This window comes from Carlito syrichta, unplaced genomic scaffold (assembly GCF_000164805.1).
Source record: "Carlito syrichta isolate Samal-C Ts95f unplaced genomic scaffold, Tarsius_syrichta-2.0.1 Scaffold304710, whole genome shotgun sequence".
NCBI classification, from domain to species: Eukaryota; Metazoa; Chordata; class Mammalia; order Primates; family Tarsiidae; genus Carlito; species Carlito syrichta.
In genome coordinates this window covers 121,011-148,468 of record NW_007248806.1, presented here as the reverse complement: position 1 = coordinate 148,468, position 27,458 = coordinate 121,011, and the positions used below count along the sequence as shown (strand labels likewise).

Below are 27,458 nucleotides of genomic sequence, written 5' to 3'. Positions count from 1 at the left end.
GCCTCAGCCTTCCAAGTAGCCGGAACTACAGGCGTGTGCTACCACGCCCGGCTGATTTTTTGATTTATTGTAGAGATGAGGTCTCGCTGCCCAGTCGGGTCTCGAACCCGCGGACTCAGGCAATCCACTTACCTCAGCCTCCCAAAGGCACGGGATTACAGGCTGAGCCACCGAGCCCGGCTTGGAGGGTGACTTTCATGAGCATAGAAGACCAGGGAATTCTGAAAGTCTGTTATATTTAATATTCATGGGTGTGAATACCAGAGGTTGAGCAAAGTTCTTTAGGGCCAGATAGTAAATTTTTTAGGCTTTGTCACTCATATATGGCTTATTTTACATATTCTTATTTGCTTGTTTTTTTTTTTTGAGTCAGAGTCTCACTTTGTCACCCAAGCTAGAGTGCAGTGGCATACTCACAGCCACCGCAGCCTCGACCTGCTGAGTTCAGGCGATCCTTCCACACCTCATCCTTCCACGTAGCTGGAACTACAGGCATGTGCTACCATGTCTGGCTTATTTTTTAAAATTTATTGTAGAGATGAGGTCTCACCAAGTTGCCTAGGCTGGTCTCCTGGACTCAGACAATCCTCTTGCCTTGACCTCCCAAAGTGCTGGGATTACAGGCTTGAGCCACTGTGCCCGGCCTGCTTGTTTTATAATCCTTAAAAAATATAAAAACCATTCTTTGCTTATGAACCATGCAAAAACAGTGACCAAGGGTTGTAGTTTGCTTACCCGTGGATTATACTCATTATGGATTACAGTAAGTCCCCTATGAGCCTTCAAGTTGCAAACTTTCAAAGATGTGAACATGGGTTTTTCTTTTCTTTTTTTTTTGAGTTGGAGTCTCTGTCTGTCACCCAGACTGGAGTGCAGTGGCCGCTCCCGGCCACTGCAGCCTCGACCTGCTGGGCTCCAGCGATCCTTCCACCTCAGCCTTCCAAGTAGCTTGGAACTACAGGCGTGTGCTACCACACCCAGCTAATTTTTATTTATTGTAGAGATGAGGTCTCTCCAAGTTGCCCAGGCGGGTCATGAACCCGCAGGCTCAGGCAATCCACTCATCTCAGCCTCCCAAAGTGCTGGGATTACAGGCTGAGCCACTGAACCCGGCTGCACATGGTTTTTTCAAGAGGGTGAATAGAATTGAGTTGATGGCACTAGAAGCTGACCATCAGCGTCCGGTATGAGTGAAATTGCAACTTGCCCTCTGTCTCCTATTGCTGATGATCCTTCAGCTCTACCATCTCCCACGACTCTCATTCCTCTTCTTGCCCGTTCCCTCAATGCCAGTCGCTGTATGCCAGTTCTTGTACTGTACTTTCAAGGTACTGTACTGGAAGATAAAATTTAAAAAAAATTTTGTGTTTGTTTTTTATGTGTTATTTGTGTAAAAAGTATTTTAAACCTATTACACTACAGTACTATATAACTGATTGTCTTAGTTGGATACCTAGGCTAATAACTCCATTGGACTTATTAACAAATAGGATTTACAAACATGCTCTTGGAATGGAACTTGTTCATATGTAGGGGACTTACTTATCTGTGACTGTACTTTTCTGTCACTTGTGAGTGATATTTTACTTTGTAAAATTTATATGTACTTTTTCTTATTTTTGAGTTGGAGTCTCACTCTGTCACCCAGGTTGGAGTGCAGTGGCACTCTCATGGCAGCCTCAACCTGCTGGGCTAAGGTGATCCTTCTGCCTCAGCCTTCTAAGTAGCTAGAACTGAGGCAAGTGCCACCATGCCTGGCTATTTTTTTTGATTTATTGTAGAATTGAGGTTTTGCCAAGTTGTCCACTTAGCCTCCCAAAGTGCTGGGATTTTAGGCGTGAGCCACCATGCCTGGCCTATGTGTACTTTTTAAAACCATCCCACTGTATTAAATAATAATAGCTTTGTATTGGAGAGTTTTAAGTAGTTAAAATATGTTTATTTCTAAAATATTTTCCGTAGAATTGGTTAATACTTATGGTAATTTTTCATTTCTGAACATAACTTTTACTTTTTTTTTGTGGTGGATTCAAGTTGAGTCAGCAGATACTGGAATTATTTGAAACATGTCAGCAGCAAATAAATGATTTAAAGAAGAAAGAACTCTGTCGAACACAGCTGCAGAGAGAAATTCAGCTGTTATTTCCACGTATGTTTCCCTATTTTATATGCCCTTTATGTATATACATTTCTATTTTAATGTTTATCTTTTTTTTTTTTTTTTTTGAGTTAGAGTCTCACTCTGTAGCCCAGGTTAGAGTGCAGTGGCACATTCACGGCCACCCCATCGTCGACCTGCTGGGCTCCAGCGATCCTTCTACCTCAGCCTTCCAAGTAACCGAACTACAGGCATGCACTACCACGCCCGGCTAATTTTTTGATTTTTATTGTAGAGATGCGATCCCACCAAGTTGCCCAGGCTGGTCGCAAAACCTGTGGGATCAGGCAGTCCACTTGTCTTGGCCTCCCAAAGTGCTGGGGTTATAGGCTGAGCCACCAAGCCTGGCCCTCTTTTTTTCTTTTTAAATAGACGCAGGACCAGTGCACTTGTTTTAAATTTTAAATAATCTGATAATTTTCTTCTGTTTTTCTAGAAAGCAGACTGTTTTTGGTTGGGTCCTCTTTAAACGGATTTGGTACCCGGAGCAGTGATGGTGATTTATGCCTAGTTGTTAAGGAGGAACCAGTAAGTAAGACATTTATTTATTCCAAGTGTTTCTCACGTTAAGTCAGTTAAGAAGTTTTATATAAAAGTTACTGAGGAAAAAAAAGAACTTGCTTTGTTGTAATTACTTCTTTGGATCTTCTGTTTACCATAATTCTAGGAAACCCAGGAAAATTCTTGTTTTTCTTTTAAGGCACATGCAGGATTAGTGTAATAGGAATCACAGCCTTAGTTTGTTTTAAGTTTTTTTTTTTTTTTCCCTAAAGACAGGGTCTCGCTCTGTCACTTAGGCTGGATGTGCAGTGGTGTGATCTTAACTCACTGCAGTCTTGAACTCCTGGGCTCAAGCAGTCACCCTGCCTCAGCCTCCCAGGCAGCTGACACGATAAGACATGCTGCCATGCCAGGATAATTGTTTTTATTTTTTGTAGAGACTGAGTCTCACACCATGTTGTCCAGGCTTGTCTCAAACTCCTGACCTCAAGCAGTCCTCCCAGGTGTGAGCCAGTATACATGGTTTAGTTCTAAGTTTTTAAAGTGAGATGGTTTTACTCTGTGTTTTTGAAGAACTCTGCCTCTGATTTGAAGCATCGTTGGGTTGAATATGTTAACAGGATGCAGCAAAGAAGAAGAGTGTGTGGCAATAATAGCTTCTTGATATATTTCCTTTCTATTTGAATTCCCAGTGATTCTGTTTTAAATCTTTTTCATTACCCCCTGAAAATGCTATGAGGTTTGGGATTCTTATTTTCAAAAAAAGAATTTTGCTGAAATTTAAAATACGGTTTTTGTGATTTATTAAATTTAATGTATTTTTTCTGGCATCTTGACTTTCTCTTCTTTTTTCTTTTGCAACCAACCATATTGTATTATTTAGTACAGGTTGAGAATTCCTTATCTGAAATACTTGGGACCAGAGTGTTTTGCATTTTGGAATCTACATTATACTTACTGGCTGAACATTCCTAACCCAAAATCTGAAGTGCTCCAATGAACACTTCCTTTGAGCATCATGTCAGCATTCAAAAGTTTCAGATTTTGGAGTGTTTCAGATTTTTGAAGTAGAGATTCTCAACCTGTGTTATGTTTACTTAAATTTCCTGTTAATTCATGCCCCTCTATATTCCTTAATACTACCACAGTTGGTGTTCATTAAGTTGTCCTGAAGCAGTCTCTTTAAGATGCTGAAGTTTCTTCTGAACTGCCAAGGATTAAGTTCACTGTAATTTTAATATGCCTTATCGTGTTTCGCATCTTTAACAATTCAAAGATCTATTGAGTGATAACGTATATTTTTACTATTCATAGTATTCTACTAAAGAAAAAATGACTTCTAGTTATTGCAAACCAGAAAAAAATTTATTCCAAGAAGAATAGTATTTTTCTAGGCTTTGAATTCATATGAAAGAAAAGTTTTTACAAACCTCAAATTATAAATACAGAGGAGAATGCAAGAATTTTAATTAAAACTTTTTAATACAATTAGATTACATTGAAGTACATCCCAGTAGTCCAATCCTCTGGTCTTATTCATGTGCTTAAATCAGGTTGTCATAGCTTATATTCAAACGAATCCAGCATAATATGAACCTATCCTTAAGCAGCTCACTATCTGTATGGGGTAACAACACATGTTACAGAAAGTTAAAATTCTGTTTATTTTTGTTGGAAGTTGCTTTTTAAAATATATTTGTGCTGAAGGAAAAAGGACATATGGTTATTTCAGAATTTCTTTAAAAATTGTGCTTTGAAGTTTAAAATCAGGAAATGATTTAGAAATGTAAATGTGAAAGATAGCTAATGCTTTTTAGATAGGTAATTAAAGGTTGACTGTTTTCTATCATGCTATTTAGCCCTTTGCACTTGGAGACATCTCATGGATCACCTACCAGTAACTCAACTGCATATTTTAATGAAATAGTAAAAAACAAATCACTTATATTAATCACTTATGTTAAATAGTACAGCATTGGAACCAATTTTTTTATTGTAATGATATTTGACTTATAATGGAATTTTGACATTTAGGAACTTATTTATGACAAAAAATTTTTATATATTTTTTTCTAACATGGTAATGTGTGAAACATTTACCGACGTGCATTACAGGTTCATTGATACATGTTGTGCAATAGTAATTTGTCTTCCTCTTGGTATTTTTCTATTTGGTCAGACAATGCAATCTCATTTTCTTCCTTCCACATTCATAATATGTAGTTTAATGTTCAGTCTGTTGTTCAAAGATGATGTGGAATGTTTACTTGTGGTTTCTGAAAGCCATTTCTCAGTTGCTCGATCAGAAGCTGGACAAATTTCAAATGGGACATAAGTTTTTCATTGTTTTTGAATGGAAAATTACAAGGAAACATACATTTTTGAAAAATTTGTGCTTGTATAAGTTTGTCCTGTATAATCACCAGCAATCACTTTGTGTCCCCTGAGAGGGGACCTCCAAGTGGTTTGCTAGATTTACAATGTCCCTTCAGAGGGGACATCCAAGTGCAAAGGGTTAGTATATATTGAAAAGTAACTCCAAAGAAAAGTAAACCTTGTAAGTTTTCTTTTTGTTGAGATAATTTAAGAAAATGAAGCATTAAGCTTAGAAAGATAATGAAGAAGCACTTTATTTTTAACTTTTCAGTGTTTTTTTCAGGTAAATCAGAAGACTGAAGCACGGCATATACTCACCTTAGTCCATAAACACTTCTGTACTAGACTTTGTAAGTCTTACATGCTTTCATATGTCATCTGACATAACTTTATTTAGAATGTCTCTCACTTTATCTTCTGGTAAGAATTGTTTATTCTGGTCAGGATGGGTATAATGTGGATCTTTTATTCCAAATGAATTTCTTTTAAGTTTTGATTAAAAAGAAGAGTGACTATTTAATTAGGAATTCTTTATTGGACTTACTGTAAAATATCCCACTGACTGCGGTGGGGGATTCAAAGATATATAAGTTTCAGTTATTTTTCTTAAAAGATTGTTAGGGAAATTAAGGCATGACTATAAATAGCTGTAATGCAAAGTACCTGTGAAAAGCCAAAAGATTGATACAAATAAAATCCTTTAGATGAGGGAAAGAGAATTTTACCTTTTATATGCATTTTTACTTGTTTTAAAGATGTGGTCACTCAACATGGGGCCCAAATGTCTTATTGCAACAAAAAACAAAATTGTTGACTTAGGCTATGCTATTGTGAGTTTTCACTCTTGGAATAAGTTGACTTTAGACACATTTTAATCCACATGTTTAACAATCTCAAATAATTTCTTTTTTTTTTGAGTTGGAGTCTCATTCGGTCCCCTAGACTGGAGTTCAGTGGCCACTCCTGGCCACCGCAGCCTCAACCCGCTGGGCTCCGGCAATCCTTCCGCCTCAGTCTTCCAAGTAGCTGGAACTACAGGCGCGTGCTACCACACCCGGCTAATTTTTTTGATTTATTGTAGAGATGAGGTCTTGCTAAGTTGCCCAGGCGGGTCTCGAACCCACGGGCTCAGGCAATTCACTCACCTCGGCCTCCCAAAGCACGGGATTACAGGCTGAGCCACCAAGCCCGGACTCAAATAATTTCTTTTGAACTTCTGCAGAATGTTGTGGAAAGTTGAAGTTATACTACTGTGATTTTGGGAAGACATCTGTTCATTTGTTTAATAGATACACATTATGTGCTAGGCTGTGAGCTGGGAAATATAAAGTCAAGTAATATGCTACTGTATTTAAACAACTTATGTCTATAGTACAAGAAATAAATCAAGTAGTTTATTTCAGTGGACTTAAGTTTTTATATCTAAAATAAAGGAGTAATTCATACTTTATGTGGATATTTAATCGCTATTGCAGAATTTCCTTTTTATACATTTATTTTCCTAACATTCTACAATTAAAATTTGATAATAAAAAACACATATGTATGTATTTTTCTCTTGTAGAGATCAAACTTATTTGAATGTGTCCCAGTTCCCATGTATCATGTTTTAAAGCATTTCCACATCTAAGACACTTAGTAAACATTTCTGTGGCTACCAGAATTAGCTATTAATTTTAGTAGCTATTATTAGCCATTTTATTTAATATAAAATATTAAAAATGAAAGAGACTTTAAAGATCATCTAATTCTCATGAATACTTTTTTTTTCTTTTAGTTATTATTTTTAATAGTTAGGAGACTGGTGACCAATGGGCTTAGTAACTTGCCTGGATTATAGTTTGTTAGTGTCAGAACTTGTACTTATTTCTTAAAGTTTTAACTGCTAAACTTATTTTTCATTAAACCTCGCTGAGGTTTACTCTTTGCAAATATGATTTCTGTGGCTATCGTAATGTATTACTATGTGTTATACCAGAGATTAGTTACGTCCCTGCTGCTAGACTAGATATGTTTTCACTCTTAAATGCTCTAACTTCTTCATAGATACTGTTAGATATAAGAGCACATTTCTGAAAACAACCTTAGTATAAGTCCTTGTAAATGGTATTGTAATAATACCTATGGTATTAGAGTTATTTTTTTTAGTTGTTTTTAATTTAAATTTTTAAAATTTACTTCAATTGCTTTAGGGGGTACTTTGGGTAGTCCGGTCATTTTAACAATGTTGGTTCTTCCAATCCATGATGATGGAATGCTTCTCCATTTGTGTTATTTGCTATGATTTAATTCATCAGTGTTTTGTAGTTCTTGTAGAGAACCTTCACCTCCTTGGTTAAATATATTCCTTGGTATTTTAGTTTTTTGGAAGCTGTCTTAAATGGAATTGAGTTCTTGGTTTGATTCTCAACTTTGTCGATATTCTCAGCTTGGTGAATAGCAGTTCTACTGAATTGTGTGTGTTGATTTTATATCCTGAAATTTTACCAAATTTATTTATCAAGTCCAGGAGTCTTTTGGAGGAGTCTTTGGGTTTCACTTGGTATAAGAGCGTATCATTGGCTTACAGAAATAGTTTGACTTCTTTCCCAGTTTGGATACTCTATTTCTTTCTCTTGTCTGATTGCTCTTGCTTGGACTTCCAGTACTGTGCTGAATAGGAATGGTGAATGTGGGTATCCTTACCTTGCTCCAGTTCTGAGGGGGATACCTTCAGCCTTTCTCCATTGAGGATGGCATTAGCTGTGGGTTTTTTACATATGACTTTTATTATTTTGAGGAATGTTTTCTCTGTCTATTTTGCTGAAGGTTTTTATTATGAAGGGATGCTGGATTTTATCAAATGCTTTTTCTGCAGCTATTGATATGATCATATGATTTTTGTTTTTAATTCTGTTTATGTAGTGGATTATGTTTATTGACTTGTATATGTTAAGCTACTCTTGCATCCCTGGGATAAAACCCATGATCATAATGGACTTTTTTTTTTTTAATGGGCTGTTGAATTCAGTTTGCTATTATTTTGTTTAGGATCTTTGTGTCTATGTTTATAAGGGATATGGGTCTATATTTTTTGTTGTTGTGGTTGTGTCTTTTCCTGACTTTGGTATCAGATTGATACTGGCTCCATTGAATGAGTTAAAGAGAATTCCCTTCTTTTCAGTCTTAAAGAACAGCTTCAGTAAAATTGGTAGCAGTTCTTTGAAAGTCTGGTGATTTTGGCTGTGAGTCCATCAGATCCTGGACTTTTTTTTTGTTGGAAGATTTTAAATTACTGCTACAATCTCACTACTTGTTATTGGTCTGTACAGGGTTTCTGTTTCATCCTGATTCATGATTGAGGGACTGTATGTTTCCAGTAATTTATTCATTTCCTCCAGATTGCCTAGTTTATTTGCTTGGGGTTATTCAGAATAATCTCTGATGATCTTTTGAATTTCCATCATATCAGTTGTGATATCTTCATTTTTAGTTCTGATTAAGCTAATTTGAATCTCTGTTTCTTAATTAATCTAGTAGGAAGTCTATCAGTTTTGTTTATTTTTTCAAAGAACCAACTTTTTGTTTCATTGATCCTATGTATTTATTTTACATTTCAATTTTATTTAGTTCTGCTGATTTTATTTCTTTGTTTCTAGCTTGGGTTTGGTTTGTGTTTTCCCTGTTTGTTGAGGTGGGACATTAGATTTTACTAATCTTATTAATGTAGTTCTTCTGTGCTATAAATTTTCCTCTGAGCACAACTATGGCTGTGTCCCAGAGGTTTTAACAACTTGTTTTGTTGTTGTTATTTGTTTTGAGAATTTTTAAATTTCCATTTTGATTTCATTGTTGACCCAAGAATTATTCAGGAGCAAAATGTTTAACTTCTATGTTTTCATTTGGTTTCACAAGTTCTTTTTGGAGTTTATTTTTAGTTTTATTTCACTGTGGTCTGAGAAGATGCTTGATATAATTTCTGTTTTTAAAAAATTCGTTGAGACTTGATTTGTGGCCCACTGTATGGTCTTTTCTTGGAGAATGTTCTATGTGCTGGTGAGAAAAATGTATATTCTGTAGTTTTGGAGAGAAGTGTTCTGTATAGATATCTGTTAGTTTCATTTGCTCTAGGGTCCAGTTTAGCTCCAGTGTTTCGTTGTTGACTTTCTGCATTGGTGATCTTTCTGTTGCTGTCCATGAAGTGTCTCTCAATATTATTATATTGCTGCCTGTCTCTATATTTAGGTCTAGTAGAATTTGTTTTATAAAGCTGGTGGCTCTAGTGTTAGGGGCATATTTTAAAATTGTTATGCCTTCTTGTTGGATTGATCTCTTTATTATTATGTAATAGCCATCTTTGTCTGTTTTTACTGTTATTAATTTAAAGTTTTTTATGTGATAGGAGAATAAATGACTATTCCTGCTCTTCTTGGTTTCTGCTTACATAAAAATTTTTTCCCCACCCTTTTACCTTGACTCTATAGGAGTTTGTATTAAGCAGGTCTCTTAAAGGCAGCAGATATCTGAGAAATTCTTTATTTTTCCTTCGTTAATGAAACTGAGTTTTATAGGATACAGAATCCTTGACTGATTATTATTCTGTTTGAGGAAATTGAAGATGGGGCCCCAATCCCTTCCAGCTCTTAGAGTTTCTTCAGAGAAGTCTGCTATTAGGCTGATAGGTTTGTGTTTGTTATTTGATGTTTTTGTTTTACTGCTTTTAAAATTCTTTCTTTCATGTTAACTTTGCATAACTTGATGATTATATGTCTTGGGGATTACCTTTTTGTGATGAATCTACTGGGGGTTCTTTGGGCTTCTTGTATCTGGATGTTTAAATCTCTGGCAAGGCTAGGGAAGTTTTCTCCCATTATTCCCTCAGATAGATTTTCCAAACCTCTTGCTTTCTCTTCTTCCTCAGGAACACTTAGGATTCTTAGGTTGGGATGTTTTACATAATCCCACATTTTTTTGGAGGCTTTGTTCCACTCTCTTGATTCTTTATTATTGTCTTGTTTCTTTATTGTTGTCTGGGTTAATTTGAAAGCTTTGACTTTAAGTTCTGAAGTCCTTTCTTCTTGTTTTAGTCTACTGTCGAAATTTTCCACTGCGTTTTCTACTTTGCTAAATGCTCTTTTTATTTCTAGAATTTCTGCTTGGTTTTTTTTTTAAGGTGTCTATCTCTTTGGAGAATTTTTTATTCACATCTTGAATTATTTAAAAAATTTATTTGTTAACTTTCAACTTTTTTCTGAAACTCACTGAGAAATTTTATTATAATAAGCTTATTGAATTCTATGTCTGAAATGTCAAAGATTTCATTTTGGTTAGGGTCCATTGCTAAAGAATTAGAGTGGTCTTTTGGGGGTGTTGGGGAACTCTTGTTTTTTCATGTTGTAAGAGTTATTTTTTTGCTTCCTTTTCATTTGGGTAGACTATTCTTATTTGAGGTTGGCAGGGGACTGATGTAGGCACTGTAGGGTTCCCTTGGTTATGTACTATATAGTCTTGTGTGGTGAGTTTCTCATTTGCCAGCTGTGGCAGTTTTGTGCTGGGTACCTGCACTGGCTCACAGCATCCTGAGTGTCCAGAGTGACACTGAGTGAAGGTGGATTAACTGGGGCTTGGTATCTGGCCTTTCCTAAAACTGGGGAATGATATCCTATGTGATGAGCTGTGCTGTTGACCAGGAGGTGGCGCTTGTGGGAGAAAGCCAGCTGCAATGGTGGCTGTGAGCTTTCTCCTTGGTGAATGTTGCTCCAAGGAAGTGCCCAGGCAGAGGGCAGAATTCTGAGATTACTCAAATTCTCTGCCATTTTTCAGCCTTCAAGGGGAGTGGGAGGTGTGGAGGGAGAAGTAGCTTAAGCATCCCAAGTATGTACATTCTTGACTACCCCAGTGAAGGTTAGGAGGAATCCCCTGTGACTCAGGTAGTGCTGTTGTGTAGGTCAGGTGCAGGAGAATTAAGGGGAGTCAAGGTTGCTATGGCAACCACTCCCACTGAGTTCTTGCCTTGGCCTTAGGCAGTAAGCATTCTGAATGTCAAAGTGCAGCCAACCACAGGGCCTGAGGGCTTCTTACAGCAGCAGTCTGCTCCAGCCTGGAACTCTGCCCCTAAGAAGTTTGCCCTTGGGGTCCATCCTCTCCCAGGTCCGCTAGAAAGCTGCTGTCATTCCCCTCAAATTGTTGAGATCCTGGGATATATGGTGGCTAGAGCTTTCAGGGCTTTCTTTTTTCCTACACTTCTCTATGTGGACCTCAAGAGAACATGACTATGGATAAGGCCCCCATGAGGGTCTGGAGTCCTGCAAGGCCTGAGGGCTCTCCAAGTCTGTGACAGGAGCACAGTACTCCTGAATTCCCGTCATTTACCTTCTCCATTTTATCTAGTGGCTGCTGGTAGTCTGTATCGTGATCCAAAGGAGTCTGGCTAGTTCCAACCCAGATTGATTGATTTTTATCTTCTTTGTACTTCGTGGTGATTATCACTTCTTTCATGAGTTGTGGGGCATGCTGCTGGTCCTTTTCCTCTCTGGGTGCTGAGAAAACTCTTGGTATACTTTATTGGAGAAACACTCTAGCTGCCTCATATTGGTCATCTTAAATCTAGAAGAATTTGGTAATGCCCTCACTTTTTTGCTTTCTCTTTCAAAGACAACATTTTCTTAAATTATTTTATTTTAATATTGTTTTAAAAATATGCATTGGAATGCAATTTAGCTTAATATTGTTTTAAAAATATGCATCGGAATGCTTTGAATTTGAGAAGCATTTGCAGATATTTGCATTATCTTTTCTTCTTCAGCTGGCTACATTGAGAGACCTCAGCTGATTCGAGCAAAAGTGCCAATTGTGAAGTTCAGGGATAAAGTCAGGTAAGTAATTACTGAACTTTCTTTTTTGATTTGCTTTAGATCATTTTTAGGTATCCATCTGATGCAGAAAATTAAGAAATGTAGCATAATATCTTCTCAGTTTTTCTAAATCAGATGATGTTTGAAATTATTTTTTAAAATGTTCTGAGCTCTTCTTTCTCATGCTTTACTGTACTCTGCTAATCTATTTGACATTTTTAGTATTCCAGATTATCCAACTTATTTATGTATTTATTTGTTGAGTTGGAGTCTTACTTTGTTGCCCAGGCTGGAGTGCATGGCATGATCATGTCTCAACACAGCCTCAAACTCCTGGGCTCAAGCAATCCTTTCACCTGTGCCTCCCAAGTTGCTGGAACTACAGGTGCACACCAACATGCCCAACTAATTAAAAAAAATTTTTTTTTGTAGAGACGTCTTACTATGTTGCCCAAGCTGGTCTTGAACTCCTGGGCTGAAGCAGTCTTCCCACCTTGGTCTCCCAAAGTGCTGAGATTACATACTTTAGTCATTGTGCCCAGCTCAGACTATCCAATTTAAAGAATATATATTTATTATATTTATTTATTTATATCTTAGATTATATGATCTCTTGCCTTTTGAAAGTGTAATGCATTCTCAAGAACATACCATTTTTCCTTTTTTTTTCTCATATGAGACAGTGTCTCACTCTGTCACCTAGACTGTAGTGCAGTGGCGTGATTGTAGTTCACTGCAGCCTCTCGTGCTGGATTCAAGTGATCGTTCCACTTCAGCCCCTTGAGTAGCTGGAACTATAAGTGCATGCCACCATGCCTGGCTAATTTTTGTATTTTTGTAGAAAGGAGGTCTCACTGTGTTTCCTAGGCTGGTCTCGAACTCCTGGGATCAAGTGATCCTCTTCCTTTGGCCTTCCAAAGTGCTGGGATTACAGGTGTGAGGCACCTACCTGGCCAAGAACATATCTTAATGAAATTTGATTTGTAGTAATAGCAAGGATGCTGTTGTAAATGCAATTATGATTAAACACACTATGTTTCAATTTAGTGAAAGATAGGTATAATACCTAGAGTAATAGATATAAAAGAAATACAGCAAAATATACTGACAAATAAATCCAGTTTTACAAAAGCAGTTCTAAAATTATACACACACACACACACACAGAGTCCTTATTATCTATGGAGTCTATATTTGTGAATTTGCCTACTTGCTGAAATTTGTCTGTAATGCTCGACATCAATATTTGTATACTTTAGTGGTCATTGGTGGATATACTAGGTCTGACAATTAAGTTCATGAACTTGCCACCGTGTGCTTATATTGGCAGCACTGTCCAAACAACTCATAAAGGTTTCATGACCTTGATAAATCAGTGTCTCACAGCTGTGTTTGTGTCAGCGGGTGGTGGTGTCTTGCTGAGTAGCATTCATTATTGTTGTTGCATGTTTTTATGTGCTATCGTGAGAATGTCAGAGCTTGAATTAGAGCAGCAAACGCACATTACATTTCTTGTTAAACTTAGCAAGAATGGAAGTGAAATCAGGGACTTGTTAGTCCAAGTTTATGGGGATAATGCCATATAGAAAATGGCAGTGTACAAATGGATTAGACGTTTTTCTGAGGAGAGAAAGAGTCACTGATGAAGAGAGGTCAGGATGGCCAGTAATGAGCAGAATTGATGAAAACATTGTAAAAATTCATCAAATTGTGCATCAAACTCGCCGGCTGACTGTGAGAAGCTTAGCAGACCAAATAAACATCGATAGAGAAGCAGTTAGGAAAATATAACTGAAAATCTTGGCATGAGAAAGATGTATGCAAAAATGGTCCCAAAGAAGCTCTTGCATCATGACAGTGCATCAGCTCATACTGCACTGTCTGAGGGAGTTTTTAGCCGTTAAACAAATAACTGTATTGGAACACCTTCCCTACTCACTTGATATGGCCTCCAGTGACTTTTTTCTTTACCCGAAGATAAAAGAAATATTGAAAGGAAGACATTTTGATGACATTCAGGACATCAAGGGTAATACAACGACAGCTCTGAAGGCCATTCCAGAAAAGGAGTTCCAAAATTGCTTTGATGGGTGGACTAGGTGGCTGGAGTCGGTGCATAGCTTCCCAAGGGGAGTACTTCGGAGGTGACCATAGTGATATTCAGCAATGAGGTATGTAGCATGTTTTCTAGGATGAGTTTGTGAACTTAATTGTCAGACCTTGTACACAGAGTGGCGAAATTTTGAATCGCCCAATACCATGTTACCTGCTGAGGTAGAATAAGGTGACACTCTGCCTTTTTGTTTCAGCTTCATACTATAAACAGATGTCTTCCACATAGTCTAGAGAGTACCATGTTTTTGACATTTTGGTGCATTCTCATTGTTTAGAGTGGCCCCCAGACATTGCTCTGAGGTACTGTTTGGTGTTTCCAAGTGCAAGAAGGCTGTATGTGCCCTATGGAGAAAAATAATGTGTTAGATAGGCTTTGTTCAGGCATGTTTTAGAGTGCTCTTGGCCATGATGTCACTGTGATTGAATTAGTCATATACTTAAGATATCTTTAAGTAGAGATACAACATAAAATAAGGTTATGTATTGATCAGTTAATGAAAATGTGACCAGGCTTGCAGAAACCTAACGCTGTGCTTACCCCAGAATGTTTGCAGCAACTTTATGGAATGCAACTACTATGAATAACGAGAATTGACTGAATATGTGAGGAGGGAAGGACCCAAAAGAAACCAGAATTATTTTCTGGAGGGCGAGCCCCTTGTAGTACAGGCTTCCCCCACTAGTTAAGGGCTGTAGGGACCCATTTGCATCAGTGTACCGGGTGGTATTATGGGAGCTGTGTTTAGCTTCAGTGAAATTTTTTTTGGAGATTTTTTCAATGCATTTGCTCATTTCATGCGTATTTCATGATGGGTGATTTAAACGCGTCTGCCCACCCCGAACTGAGTGTTAAGCAGTTTCGACCAAAAATAGCATGACCCTCATGCCCCATCCTCCCTATTCATTCAATTTTACCCTGAGTGACTTTTTTTTCCCCCAATGGATGAGAAAAGTCCTCAAAGGGAAGCATTTTGGCAATGTGGAAGAGGTGAAACAAATAGAAGCGCTAAAGGGTATCAAAATTGTTGAGTTCAAAAACCTTTGAGCAGTGAAAAAAGCACCTCGATAGGTTTATTGCATCAAATTGAGAGTACTTTGAAGATGGCTAAAGTTTAAATATATAAGAATAAATATGTAGTTTTTTATAAATAAATTCCAGGTTATTTTTTGGGTCCTCCCTTGTATATATTTTAAACAAACCCTAATGCCTGACTCAAGTGTTCCTTCATTCATCTATTCATCCATAAAATTTATTAAATTTCTGCCATGTAAGTAGTGTTAAAAGTTTCATAAACCACAAAGATGTAAATATGAGTAAAACATAAAGTTATATTAGGCAATTATAGTAAATTTTAATAATATATGGTGTTAGTCATATTACAAAAAATTTTATTCTTTTTTTTTTTTTTTTTTTTTTTTGAGTTGGAGTCTCACTCTGTCGCCCAGACTGGAGTGCAGTGGCCGCTCCCAGCCACCGCAGCCTTGACCTGCTGGGCTCCGGTAATCCTTCCACCTCAGCCTTCCAAGTAGCCAGAATTACAGGCATGCGCTACCACGCCCTGCTGATTTTTTGATTTATTATAGAGATGAGGTCTCGCCTGCCCAGGCGGGTCTCGAACCCGCGGGCTCAGGCAATCCACTCACCTCAGCCTCCCAAAGGCGTGGGATTACAGGCTGAGCCACTGAGCCCGGCTTTTTTTTTTTTTGAGTCAAGGTCTCTGTCACCCAGGGTAGAGTGCAGTGGCATGATCACGGCTCACTGAATCCTTGACCTCCTGAACTCAGGTGATCCTTCTGCCTCAGCCTCCTGGGTAGTTGGGACTACAGCCATGTGCCACTATGCCTGGCCAAGTATTAAAACTTTTTTTGTAGTGAGAAGGTTTCACCGTGTTGCCTCGGCTGGACTTGAACTCCTGAGCTCAGCTGGTTCTCCCTTCTCAGACTCTGAAAGTGTGGGATCATCTGAATGAACCACCACACCTGGCCAGTTTTATTCTTTTTCTAAGATTGTTATACAAACATTTTATGTTGTTAAGTATTCTTTTTGAGCACCACTTCGTAATTCTTCTCTGTACAAAAACTATTTTTAAAAAACCGCAAAACCTCCACTCCTGACATCCACAGATAACTGATATTAAAATTTTGCTGTAAACCTTTTCGTCTCTTTTCTATGCATATGAATGTATAAGAGTTTTTAAAAGTAAAACTAAAATCATACTTTTTTTTGAGTTAGAGTCTTGCTCTGTCCCCTAGGTTGGAGTTTGGTGGCATGATCATGGCTCACTGCAGCCTCTTGTCTTCTGGGTTTAGGCTATCCTTCTTCCTCAGCTTTCCTATGTTGCTGGGACTGCAGGCGAGCACTACCATTCCTGGCTAATGTTTTGAAATTTTGTAGAGACAAAGCCTCACTGTGTTTCGAAGGCTAGTCTTGAACTCCTGGACTCAAGTGAGTCTCCACCTCAGCCCCCTCCAAAGTGCTGGGATTACAGAGGTGAGCCACCCCACCTGGCCTGAAATCATACTTCTTGGCTTAACTATGTGTCATAAACATTTGCTTATGTCATTAAATATTGTTCTACAGCATCATTTTTAATGACTTCATAGTAAAATTGTCATTAACTTAATCATTCCCCTATGTTTGAACATTTGGTTTGTCTCTAGTTTTTAGCTAATATAAATAAGCATTTTGTGTATGTAATTTCTCTATGTTGAGGATTACATTTTTAGTATTTCCTGAAGTAGTATTTGAGGCAAGTACTGTTGATATTTTTAAAGTCCTGCATGCATATTTTTGGAAAAGTTTTTAATTCCAGATTAGTTTCTAAGTGTTTTTTATTTTATTTTCTCTATTTATTTATTTATAGATAATGTGGTTTAGAGGTTTTGAACTCTTCTACTCAGTCCTTCTTCAGCTTCCTTGGCTTCATATTGTTTTCCAGGGAAGAAAAACTGTGTTCATTCATAGAAGCAGTGGACCTATTCTTGTGTTCCTTCAGGCAGTCTTTACTCCAGGAGGCCTGCTTCCTGTTGTAGGTGTGAATGTAGAAGTTTGTGAAGACAGCAGTCAGGGAAATCATGTATCTGATGAGGAAACAACAACCAGCTGTGAGAGAATATACATGGCCCGAAGACCCCACAGCTAGTCTCCATAATTGTTGTATATCTCAGAGAGATATATATTGTTGTATATCTCAGAGAGATGTTCTTTTTCCGCCAGAGGCACCTATGCATGGAAGGGACAGACAACAGACCATTATACGAATACATGGTCTGTTAAGTGTGGCACCAAAATCAGAGTGGCTGCAGGGAACCCAGTTCATGACAGACCACCAGATATCATGATGGTAGACATGCAGGATTTTGATCTGGTGGTGGTTTTTGTGCAGGATGAAGAGGAAGGTGTCCATAAATTCTATGAGCTTGGAGAAGTGGTACCACTAGTGGACACAGATAATTTTTGTATTTAACTCACCCGTGCTGTGTGTGCTTTGTCAGAGGTTGTATTTACATTCCCATACTCCTGTTAGTAACTCAGAACATGTAGAGATTGACAAGAGTCCAGGGTTACACACCACTAAAAGTCCCCTGCAAGAGAACAGCAGTCCATTTCTCATGTATTTTGGTTCCAGCTATACAATTAGTAAATACATGACAGCAGATAAATGTAGGTACATAATTGTCCAGAAGAAACCTTTCTTCTACTTTGATATCTTAGTGCTTAGCAGTGCCTTGAAATAGGTACTTATGATGCATCAACATTTTTTATTGTGTTCATTGGCCTCTTAAAAGCAAGGACGGAAGATAAAGTAGCAATGTCTGCTTTATGTTTTTGGTCTTAACTATGCCAGTCTCATTAGAATTCCCTGTATCTAAAAGTGCTTTTACTTATTAAAAGATATTTTAGTGTGGTTTATGTATAAAGTAAAAAAAAACCCCAAATGCAAAAATCGTCTTGGCCCCAGGGGCAGCAGCAGCTTTGAGAAGTAGCAAGGTAGTGGCAAGCAGCAGTGGTGTGGCTGTGCTGCGGGAGTGCTGTGGCCAGCTGAACAGAGGAGGATGTAGGAGGGAGGCACTGGTCTTGAGGAACTGCCTCTGTGTTTGCTCTTTTCTATGGGGTTATTTGGAGGAAGTACAAACTGACTTCATTGTTGAACTTACACAAACACAGTTAAAGAATTTATTTCTGTTTTTCCATGTTTCCCAAAGCCAAATACGTATGATATCTGAAGTATTATCCATTTTTATTAATAGACATTGGTAGTAGCATGATTGTAAGATTTCTTTAGTTTCCCCAAGCAGGAAAAACTGAAGTGGTAATTTCACATTTTATAATTAAAAGCTATGGAAAGAAATTTGGTGATCTTTTCACCAAAAAAAATTTGTGTTCAGAAGTTGTTCCTTATATGGGTATAAGTGCGACTGATATACAAAGTCATCACTTGGCTTATGCGTTTAGCCATTCTTTTTAGAGTCCATCATTACGCTCTTGTTTTCCAAGTTGAATTGCTTATCTTTGATTTGAAATAAATATCCTTTTTGCTCTGTGTTTGAGTATTATAGCTCCTCTTAGATATCAGTAGCTAAATTTGACATGATATTGTATTTTGCCAGTCTTTTTAGAGGGTATATAATGTGTAGACAGACCTTTTGTTTTTTTCCCATGTATTTAATTTGGCTTTTTATTCCTGTTAGTTTTAAAGTATATGATGCTATAGTTCCATATTGTTTGGGAAGATATGACTTGATGAGATAACTTGCTCAGAAATGTTTTTGTTTATCTGGAAAAGATGATAAGATTTAAAAATTTCCAACCAGGCATGGTGGCTCATGCCTGTAATTCCAGGGATTTAGGAGGCTGAGGTGGGAGCATTGAGTAAGCCCAGGAGTTAGAGACCAGTCTAGGCAACGTGGTGAGACCCCAACTCTAAAATAATTGTAAAATTAGCTAGATGTGGTAGTGTGGGCTTGTAGTTCCAGGTACTTGGGAAGATCACTTGAGCTCCAGAGTTTGAGGCTGCAGTGAACTATGATCATGCCTCTGCATTCCATTCTGGGCCACAGATTGAGACCCCATCTAATAAAAAACAAAAGATTAAAATTTTTCTTTGAGGAATTAGAGCCTTACCAGTACATTATTGATCTTTCAACTGTAATCCCATATTTTTAATATATACCATATCATATTAAAATGACATACTAAGTATGTGTTCATAATTATTTCTTTAGTGCTTCATTTTAAAAACAGACCTCTGGCTTTTGGGCCCATGCTATTTTGTATCATTGGATGAATGGACATTAATTTAGTTATTAGGAAGGAGTTTGTTTGCACTTGAGCTAAAGTTTATTTTATTTTGTTCTTTAAATAGTTGTGTGGAGTTTGACTTGAATGTAAACAATATTGTTGGAATAAGAAACACATTCCTTCTCAGAACTTATGCATACCGTAAGTTTATGGTTTATTTTTTAAAAAATATCTGCTTCTGTTGTTTCTTTATTCACTTTATTAAAATGTTTAAATAATGACGTCTCTTTAGTTGTGTTTAAGTGTATAATGTCTTATTTTATTTGCATATTTTGCTACAATAAAAACATGTACTACCAGAGTTATAGATAAATCAAGTACATTTTAATAATTGATAATTTTAAAAAGGTAACTAAGGTACGTTTTAAATGGAAGGCACATTTATGATAAGCACAGTGTTTAATAAACAGGGAGGCAGTACTCATTTTTGGCATGGTTGGGAAATGATGTAAACGTGCAAAGAAACTGTAATATTGTACCATTTTTAAGTTTTAATTTTATTTTCAGTTGAAAATCGAGTTCGTCCATTAGTGTTGGTGATTAAGAAGTGGGCCAGTCACCATCAGATAAATGATGCCAGTCGTGGTACTTTAAGCAGCTATAGTCTTGTATTGATGGTTTTGCACTATTTACAAAGTAAGTATAATGGAGTTTTCCCCAATTTTTAAAACTGAAAGACAGTTAAATTTCATTATTTTGTTTTCTCATTGTTTTGAAAAGATCTTTAAGGACCATAAATCTAAATTTTGTTGCTTTAAACAAAATGTTATTTTCTAGAAAACATCATGTAAAAAATTAACTGTGTTTTTATTTTTTGATAGTTTTTGTGTAGCCACTTGTGTATTCAAATAACTTTCACCTCTGTATTGTGGATGCATTGTCTTGAGGCAGACAAATGTTCAGAAGGCCTATAAAAATAAGCTCAAGCATTATTTATCATGTATTTTATTTTTCATTAAAGACAGGAATTAAATGATTTTTTTGTTGGTCAAAGAAGCTTTCAGTGTCTGTAAGCTAGATTTTATCTTTATAGGACTGTTGTGTCAGATTGGCCCCCAAATTGTTAATTCACTTAGATTAGCCATTGTTTCTGAGGCCTTTCTGGTAGAAGCTGTAATTTTGTATCCCATGCATAGTGACAAACAGCAATAAGTGAGCACTTATTTGGACAATTTGTAAGATAAGTGAGATAATTTCTATAATATTGAAAATTCCCTAGAAGTATAGTACACACTGACCAGATCTGATCGGGAAATTTACTTTCATATTTAATAATCTTGTATATAGCCCAAGAAGTAAAAATTAAACCACTTTATACACAGCTGGACACTAAGAGTTATTAAAGATGAAGGCGTATACTGTTTTGTAGTTATTAGAACAGGGGTTTGAGATGTTTAGTGACTTAACTGACCAACTGACCATACGAATATTTGGTAGAATGAAGATTGAGTGAAAGACTTGATGCTAATGTACAAAATCATTTATTAGGAAGTCTGTTCTGTGTTGATGATATTTCCACTGTTTAGAATCTTGCTTTTCTTTTCTTTTTTTTTGGAGTTGGAGTCTCACTCCATCGCCCTGGCTGCAGTGCAGTGGCACATTCATGGCCACCCCAGCGTTGATCTGCTGGGCTCGGGTGATCCTTTCGCCTCAGTCTTCCAAGTAGCTGGAACTACAGATGCGCACTACCACGCCCGGCTAATTTTTTAATTTATTGTAGAGGTGATGTCTTGTCAAGTTGCCCAGGCTGGTCCTGAACCCGTGGGCTCAGACAATCCACTTGCTTCGACCTCCCAAAGTGCTGGGATTACAGGCTGAACCACCAATCCTGGCTAGAATCTTGATTTTCAAAGATTATAATAATAGGAGCAAAAAAAGTGTTTCAGCCTATAGGAGCAAAAAAAGTGTTTCATGAATATTGGTTGAATGTCTGTTAAATAAATGCTAGGTATTGCTTTAGGATCTGGGAGTACGCAGTGAATAAAATACAGAAACAGTTATTTTCTTCCTGAAACTTGCATTTTGTGCGTGTAAAACTTAACATTTTCACGTTATCTATCAAAACATATCAATTACTAACTCATGGGTTACTAATAAAATGTGATGTTCTTAACACCTTTATGTGAATTAACTGTTGATAGAACACTATCAACAAGGCATAATATACTCTGTAACAAATTAGTTAATTACGACAATGCAGTCATTTGAGAAAATACCTATTTAAAAATATTTGTTTATTGCATTGTTTGGTGCTTTTTGTATTTAGATTCTGAGAGAGATAACAGGTAATGTTAGCAATTTTGTCAAAGGCAGTGGAGCTTAAAACATTGAGGTGATTTTTTAGTACTGAGGATTGGGAACTGGGAGAAAGAGAAGGCACATTTTCCTTGGTACATGGATCAGAAATCACCATGATTGGGGATTAAAACTTTGTATAACATGTGATTCCAGGGAGATTGGGCTTCTTTGGATAGGGATTGGGGAAATGACACCCAAATTCAGAATTTCTTTGTAGTGAGTCACTTTTACTAGTAGGAGGATAGAAGTGGTTGGGGACAGAAGAAAAGATTGGTTTACCAGTGCCTTCAAAAAGCGCAGTTCAGAGGTGAAATGGGTTGGCAGGAATTGTCTATATTGTTTCAGAATTACTATGTTTAAGCTATGATGTAGTGATATTAAGATACAATTATTTTACGTTTAAAAAAATTCATTTTTGTCGGACGTGGTGGCTCACGCCTGTAATCCCAGCACTTTGGGAGGCTGAGGTGAGAGGATTGCCTGAGCCCATGGGTTCCACATCACTTTGGGTAACTTGATGAAACTTCATCTCTACAATAAAACAAAAAGTTAACCGGGTGTGGTGGCGCATACCCATAGTTCCAGTTACTTGAAAGGCTGAGGTGAGGTGGAAGGATCGCCTGAGCCCAGCAGGTCAAGGCGGTGGTGGCTGTGAGCATGCCACTGCCCTCCAGCCTGGGCAACAACCAAAAAAGTCATGTTGAATTTTAAAGTTGTGTGTGCACATTGGAAAATCCTGAAAATACGCTAAAGTGGAGAGAAGAAAAAAATTTTCTCATGTATTTCCACACCCAAAGAGTGTTATTGTTTATATGTGTTTTATTTTTCCAGCTTTTGTTTTCTTGCAAGAGCTTCAAAATGTATATGTAGCTAAGCATTACATGTCAAGTTCAGTTCTTTTAATTCCAAAATTTGGGAATAAATGAATAAATGTAAAGGGTGTGTATATCAGAGTCAAAGAACTGCTACTAATTACTACCATGACTTCATCAAAAGGTGATGCATATTAATAAATGCATCAAAAAAGTAAGCATAGAATTTCTGAATAATGGATAGACCATTCGCAAACATCCCATAATTGTTACACCCTCCCCACCTCTGAAACACGTCTGCAAATGTGCGTTCTCATATTCCCCCCCCTCATTTTTAAAAATTTATGTCAGTTGGAGTAGTGCTTAAGACAGTCTGGATTTTACCTTCAGGCACAGCTTTACCCCACCTTTTTCTGGAGAGGGGTGCCATTATTTGACCAAAGAGTTTATATTAATGTTATTACTTTCATAGGATGTCAGCCTTTGTCCTCCTTTGTCATTAAAGCATATTATCACATTACCATATGTTATTATGTTAAGGTAAATGTGACATTCTACATTCTTGACAGAGAATATAACCTTACATTCTGTTTCTATTTTTTAATCAAAAATTCATTTGCAAAATATTTGCAACATGTATGACAGATGTGGGGGTTAATACTCTTAAATTGGCGGTTTTAAAAAATGACAGAATGGAATTTAAACTCATACTTTTGGTGAGACTGTCAAAAGTAATGTTGCAATATTTATGCTCTTATCATTCAATGCTAACTTCTTTTCTAGGAATTTATACCAATAATCATTGATGCATATATAGATTTGCACATAGGACTTTTTAATGGTGTTTATTGAAATAATAGAAGATTAGAAGTAACCTAAGCTTTTTAAAATAGAGGAATGGTTAAATTAATTATGATATATGCTAAATATGAAATCTACATAGCCACTAATAATGTTTTTAAGATATTTAATGATAAAAGACAATACTCGTAACACCAAGTCTTATGTACCATGTTACCAATTTTATTTAAAAATAGTAATGAAGTTTATGTTTTTATATGTGTACAAATACTGAAAAGGTATGTGCCAGAATTTAATCAGGGGTCATTTATGGACAGTTGGATTTTTTTCTTTATGCTTTACTATAGATATTTTATAATATTTAGTAAATAAGAGAGCATACTATCCTTTGAATGATGGAATTAAATGAATTTTTTTTTTAACTTCATTGTCAAAAGTTTCAGGCTCATGTTAAGACATTTATTTTTTTTGCTGACTAGTCTTGGATGTATTTGGTTTGATGATTGATTTGTACTCCCTAAAAGGGTTTGAAACATGATGTTGGCTGTTTTAGGTACTACTTTACATGTAACTAATCATTTTTGTCCAGTTTTACAGTTCAGTCAAAATCATATTATTTTTTCTTTTAGCAAACCCTGTCCTCTTGTGGATTGTAATTCATTGTAATTCATGTTTATTAAAATTTTTATAAAACATACACAAAATATAAAAAATGATGTAGCAGTCACATACTACCACCCAATGTCTAGTTATATTTTAGCTTCAGTAGTGATTTATTTATTTATGTATTTATTTATTTGTTCAGAGTCTCATGGTTGCTCAGGCTGGAGTGCAGTGGTACACTCAGGGCCACCGCAGCTTTGACTCCTGACTAATGTTTTTGATTTATTGTAGAGACAAGGTCCTGCCAGGTTGCCCAGGCTGGTCTTGAACCCTGGGCTCAGTCAGTCTGCTTGCCTTGGCCTCCCAAAGTGCTGGGATTATAGATGTGAGCCACTGCGCCTGGCTCAGTAGTGATTTAAAAATTAAATTTGACTGAAGCATTTAGTATACATGAACATCAATAATATATATCTATTTCTCCATTCCTACTGGTTACATTGGAAATTTTAATTTGATCGACTTCTTTAGAAAATGTACTTTAATTTCAGGTGCCCCAAGATGGTCTTGAAAACAAATAAAAAATTTAAATATTAGGCTGTTGTGTGGTGGCTCACACCTGTAATTCTAACACTTTGGAAGGCCGAAGTGGGAGAATTGGTCGAAGGCCAGGAGTTTAAGACCAGTCTGGGCAACATAGCAAGACCTCATGTCCACAAAATAAAAATAAAATGATTAGTCAGGTGCAGTGTCTTGCACCTGTAGTCACAGCTACCTGGGAGACTAAGGTGGAAGGATTCCTTGAGTCTTAGAGTTGGAGCCTGCGATGAGCTACAGTCATGCCATTGTACTCCAGCCTGGGTGACAGAGCTAGACTCTGTCTCTCTAAAAAACACAAAAAAGTAAACATTAGTATTTTGCCAGGGTAATGAAATCATTATTGGTTTCATTAAGTTTGGTTTTAGATTTTGTTGAACATACTTTATTTTTGACAAAATGTTTCCATTTACTGTGGTGGTTTGTAACTAATGGCACTATAATTAGCCATTCCTAAGTCTTTCTTTGAGTTGTAGTCTCATTCCTTTGCCCAGGCTGGAGTGCAGTGGCATCACGGCCAACCCAGGTTGACCTTCTGGGCTCCAGCGATCCTTCTGCCCCAGCCTTCTGAGTAGCCGAAACTACAGCTGTGCTACCACAGCCGGCTATTTTTTTTTATTGTAGATACAAGGTCTCACCAAGTTGCCCGGGCTGGTCTTGAACCCTCAGGCTCAGGCAATCCACTCGCCTCGGCCTCCCAAAGTGCGGGGATTACAGGCTGAGCCACCGAGCCCGGCCTCCTAGGTCTTTCTTGAAGGACATCGGCTACTCAGAGCTAATGTGTAACTCTATACTGGCAAATTTAATCTTCTCCTCCCTAGAAGGAATTAAAGTGATTAAAATAGATAGTTGCTTTTCTTGGCAGTATCACGTTACTGTGAGGGAAAAGGGCATACAAAAGTCTGCAGAGTGTATTGAGTAGTTCAGCTCTGCCTCAAAGAAACAACTCGTTTTTGTGATTTTGGTCAAGTTTTTGTACCTCTCTGGCCTTAATATTCTCATCTGTAACATAAATAGTTGAATTAAATGACCTATAAGTTTTGTTTAACTTCTTAAATGCTTTAATATCTTTTCTTCCATGAGCAGAGAAAGAAAACAACTTCTCTTTATGTAGAAAGGTTAACTAAGGCATTTCCTAGAGTAAATTTTGGTAGTTAGTAGTAGGCTACATATACTTAAAAAGATGACTGATCAAATCATAAAGTGAAAAACCTATTGCGAAGAGAGTTTAATGATGATATAAGATGGAGAATTAACATTAAAGGTGAAATCAATTGGTTATAAATAATAACATTAATGGATATTCATGGATGTTACCATATTCCCAGGTACAGGATTGTATGGTAAATATTTTAAAATTGTCCTTGAGTTTTCAGAATAAATGGTTGCTTCATATTGATGATCTGTTCTTTTAATAGTTGACTTTTGACAAATCAATATGGAAAATTTATGGGTATTCATTTATAGGCCCCTGACCAACAAGCTGTCATTCATCTGAACTTCAGGTGAAATAAAATCTTGTAGATGAGCTATAGTCAAGGCATTACCTGTTAATCATATACTGGAGTAATGAGCTTTTGTTTTAGTTTGCTTTTGAGAGAGAAATTTAAAAGATTGAACTTATAGTCCAAAATTCTGAAGTTAAAATAGGTGTAATAACCAGATTCTTTCAGAATTTTTGTGGCTTTGGATTTAAGATAAACACTTTAAAAACTACTAAACTCTTTGAGACTAAAAAATTATCATAATGCATATTTTGTAAAGTTATATGGAACTATTATATGCAGTAATAATATGAATATAAAAGTAGTAAGAATATGTGATAACATTTTCTATACAAGATATTGTTATTGCTGCAGTATACTAATTGCTTCTCTAATGACCAGTGTTTACAAATAAGTAAAATTTGTTGTAAAACAAAGAATTTACTTAATGATATCTCTGCCTCCAGAAACTTCAATGCTAGTTCTAAAGGTTCTTTTGTCCATTGAAAGCTTCTCAACCAGTGGCTAATATTTGTTTTTCTTTTCTAGCATTCTAGTTATAATTCTATAATGAGATAAAATTTCTTTATTCTGATTGTCTCTAATCTCTTTTTTGTCCTTTGTTTTATTGTAATTTTAATTTACTGGAGTAGTCAATGGGAAAGGAATTCAAGTTTTTAAGTAAACTAATTTCTAGTAAGATTTTTCATTTTGACTTCTGTATTATAAACAAAATTATTGGAAAACTATTAAAAGGTGTATACAAATACAGAGGCCCTTAGAATCAAAGTGACTAGAGCTTGAGTTTACTTGGAGGGTCTTCTAGGATTTTGAGCATTTGTATGCCTCTGGGGGTGAAAAAAAAGGTATATCCTTACTTCCCAAGAGTGATTCTGGTAAGTAATGAGTGAGTTTTTTCTCCAAATATTCCTTAGTCATATGTTGAAGACATGTAGACTATCATGAAATTTTGTTTTATTCCAGTTTTCAACTTGGGATGAAGCATGATACAGAAGGAAAATTTAAAGTATTCTACTTTGTATTATGTGATAGAAATGTATACCCTTATAGTTAAAGACTGTGTAAGCTTATCATAAAGTATACTAATGTAGTCCCAAAGTAATTTTTAAAAGTTTGTGCTAAATAGTAAATTTGAAATGTATTAAGTATTATTTGTTAATGAGTTTCTTTGGTGTTACAGAATGTATTCCTGATTCTTAAATATAAAGTTCATCATATGGCACTAATGTGGTCTCTAACATTTAAAGAACTCTTGAAAATACATATATAATTTTTTCAGCTTTGTATATACTTTATTTTTTTATTAATCAATATTTTTTATTATGGTGTTGTGGGGTACAGTTAAGGGTTATGAAAATACATTAATTGTATTTTACCATCCTCAAGATATTGTATTTTATAAATATTTCTTATATTGTAAATACTCTTAATTCATTTAATGAGATTAGATTTGTTTAGAACTATTGAATGATGAAAGGTGACAACAAATATGGTGGTAACATGAGGATAATCATTCTTTTGCACAAAATTTTTTTTTTTTTTTGAGTTGGAGTCTCACTC

The 27,458-nt window shown here is 36.4% G+C and overlaps 1 protein-coding gene across 2 annotated transcripts in view; it reads left to right on the top strand.

Moving 5' to 3' along the window:
* The window catches only part of PAPD4 (poly(A) RNA polymerase D4, non-canonical), an 81,888-nt gene that overhangs the window by 25,818 nt on the left and 28,612 nt on the right, over positions 1–27,458 (top strand). Inside the window, exons 5-10 of one of the 2 annotated variants that reach the window (XM_008060725.2) lie at positions 2,035–2,149; positions 2,595–2,686; positions 5,319–5,385; positions 11,820–11,889; positions 19,350–19,426; positions 19,793–19,921. In XM_008060725.2, coding sequence (XP_008058916.1) covers positions 2,035–2,149; positions 2,595–2,686; positions 5,319–5,385; positions 11,820–11,889; positions 19,350–19,426; positions 19,793–19,921 — 550 coding nt within the window. Of the gene's footprint in view, positions 1–2,034; positions 2,150–2,594; positions 2,687–5,306; positions 5,386–11,819; positions 11,890–19,349; positions 19,427–19,792; positions 19,922–27,458 lie in introns of both variants that reach the window. The other variant, XM_021713746.1, reaches the window with a different exon arrangement.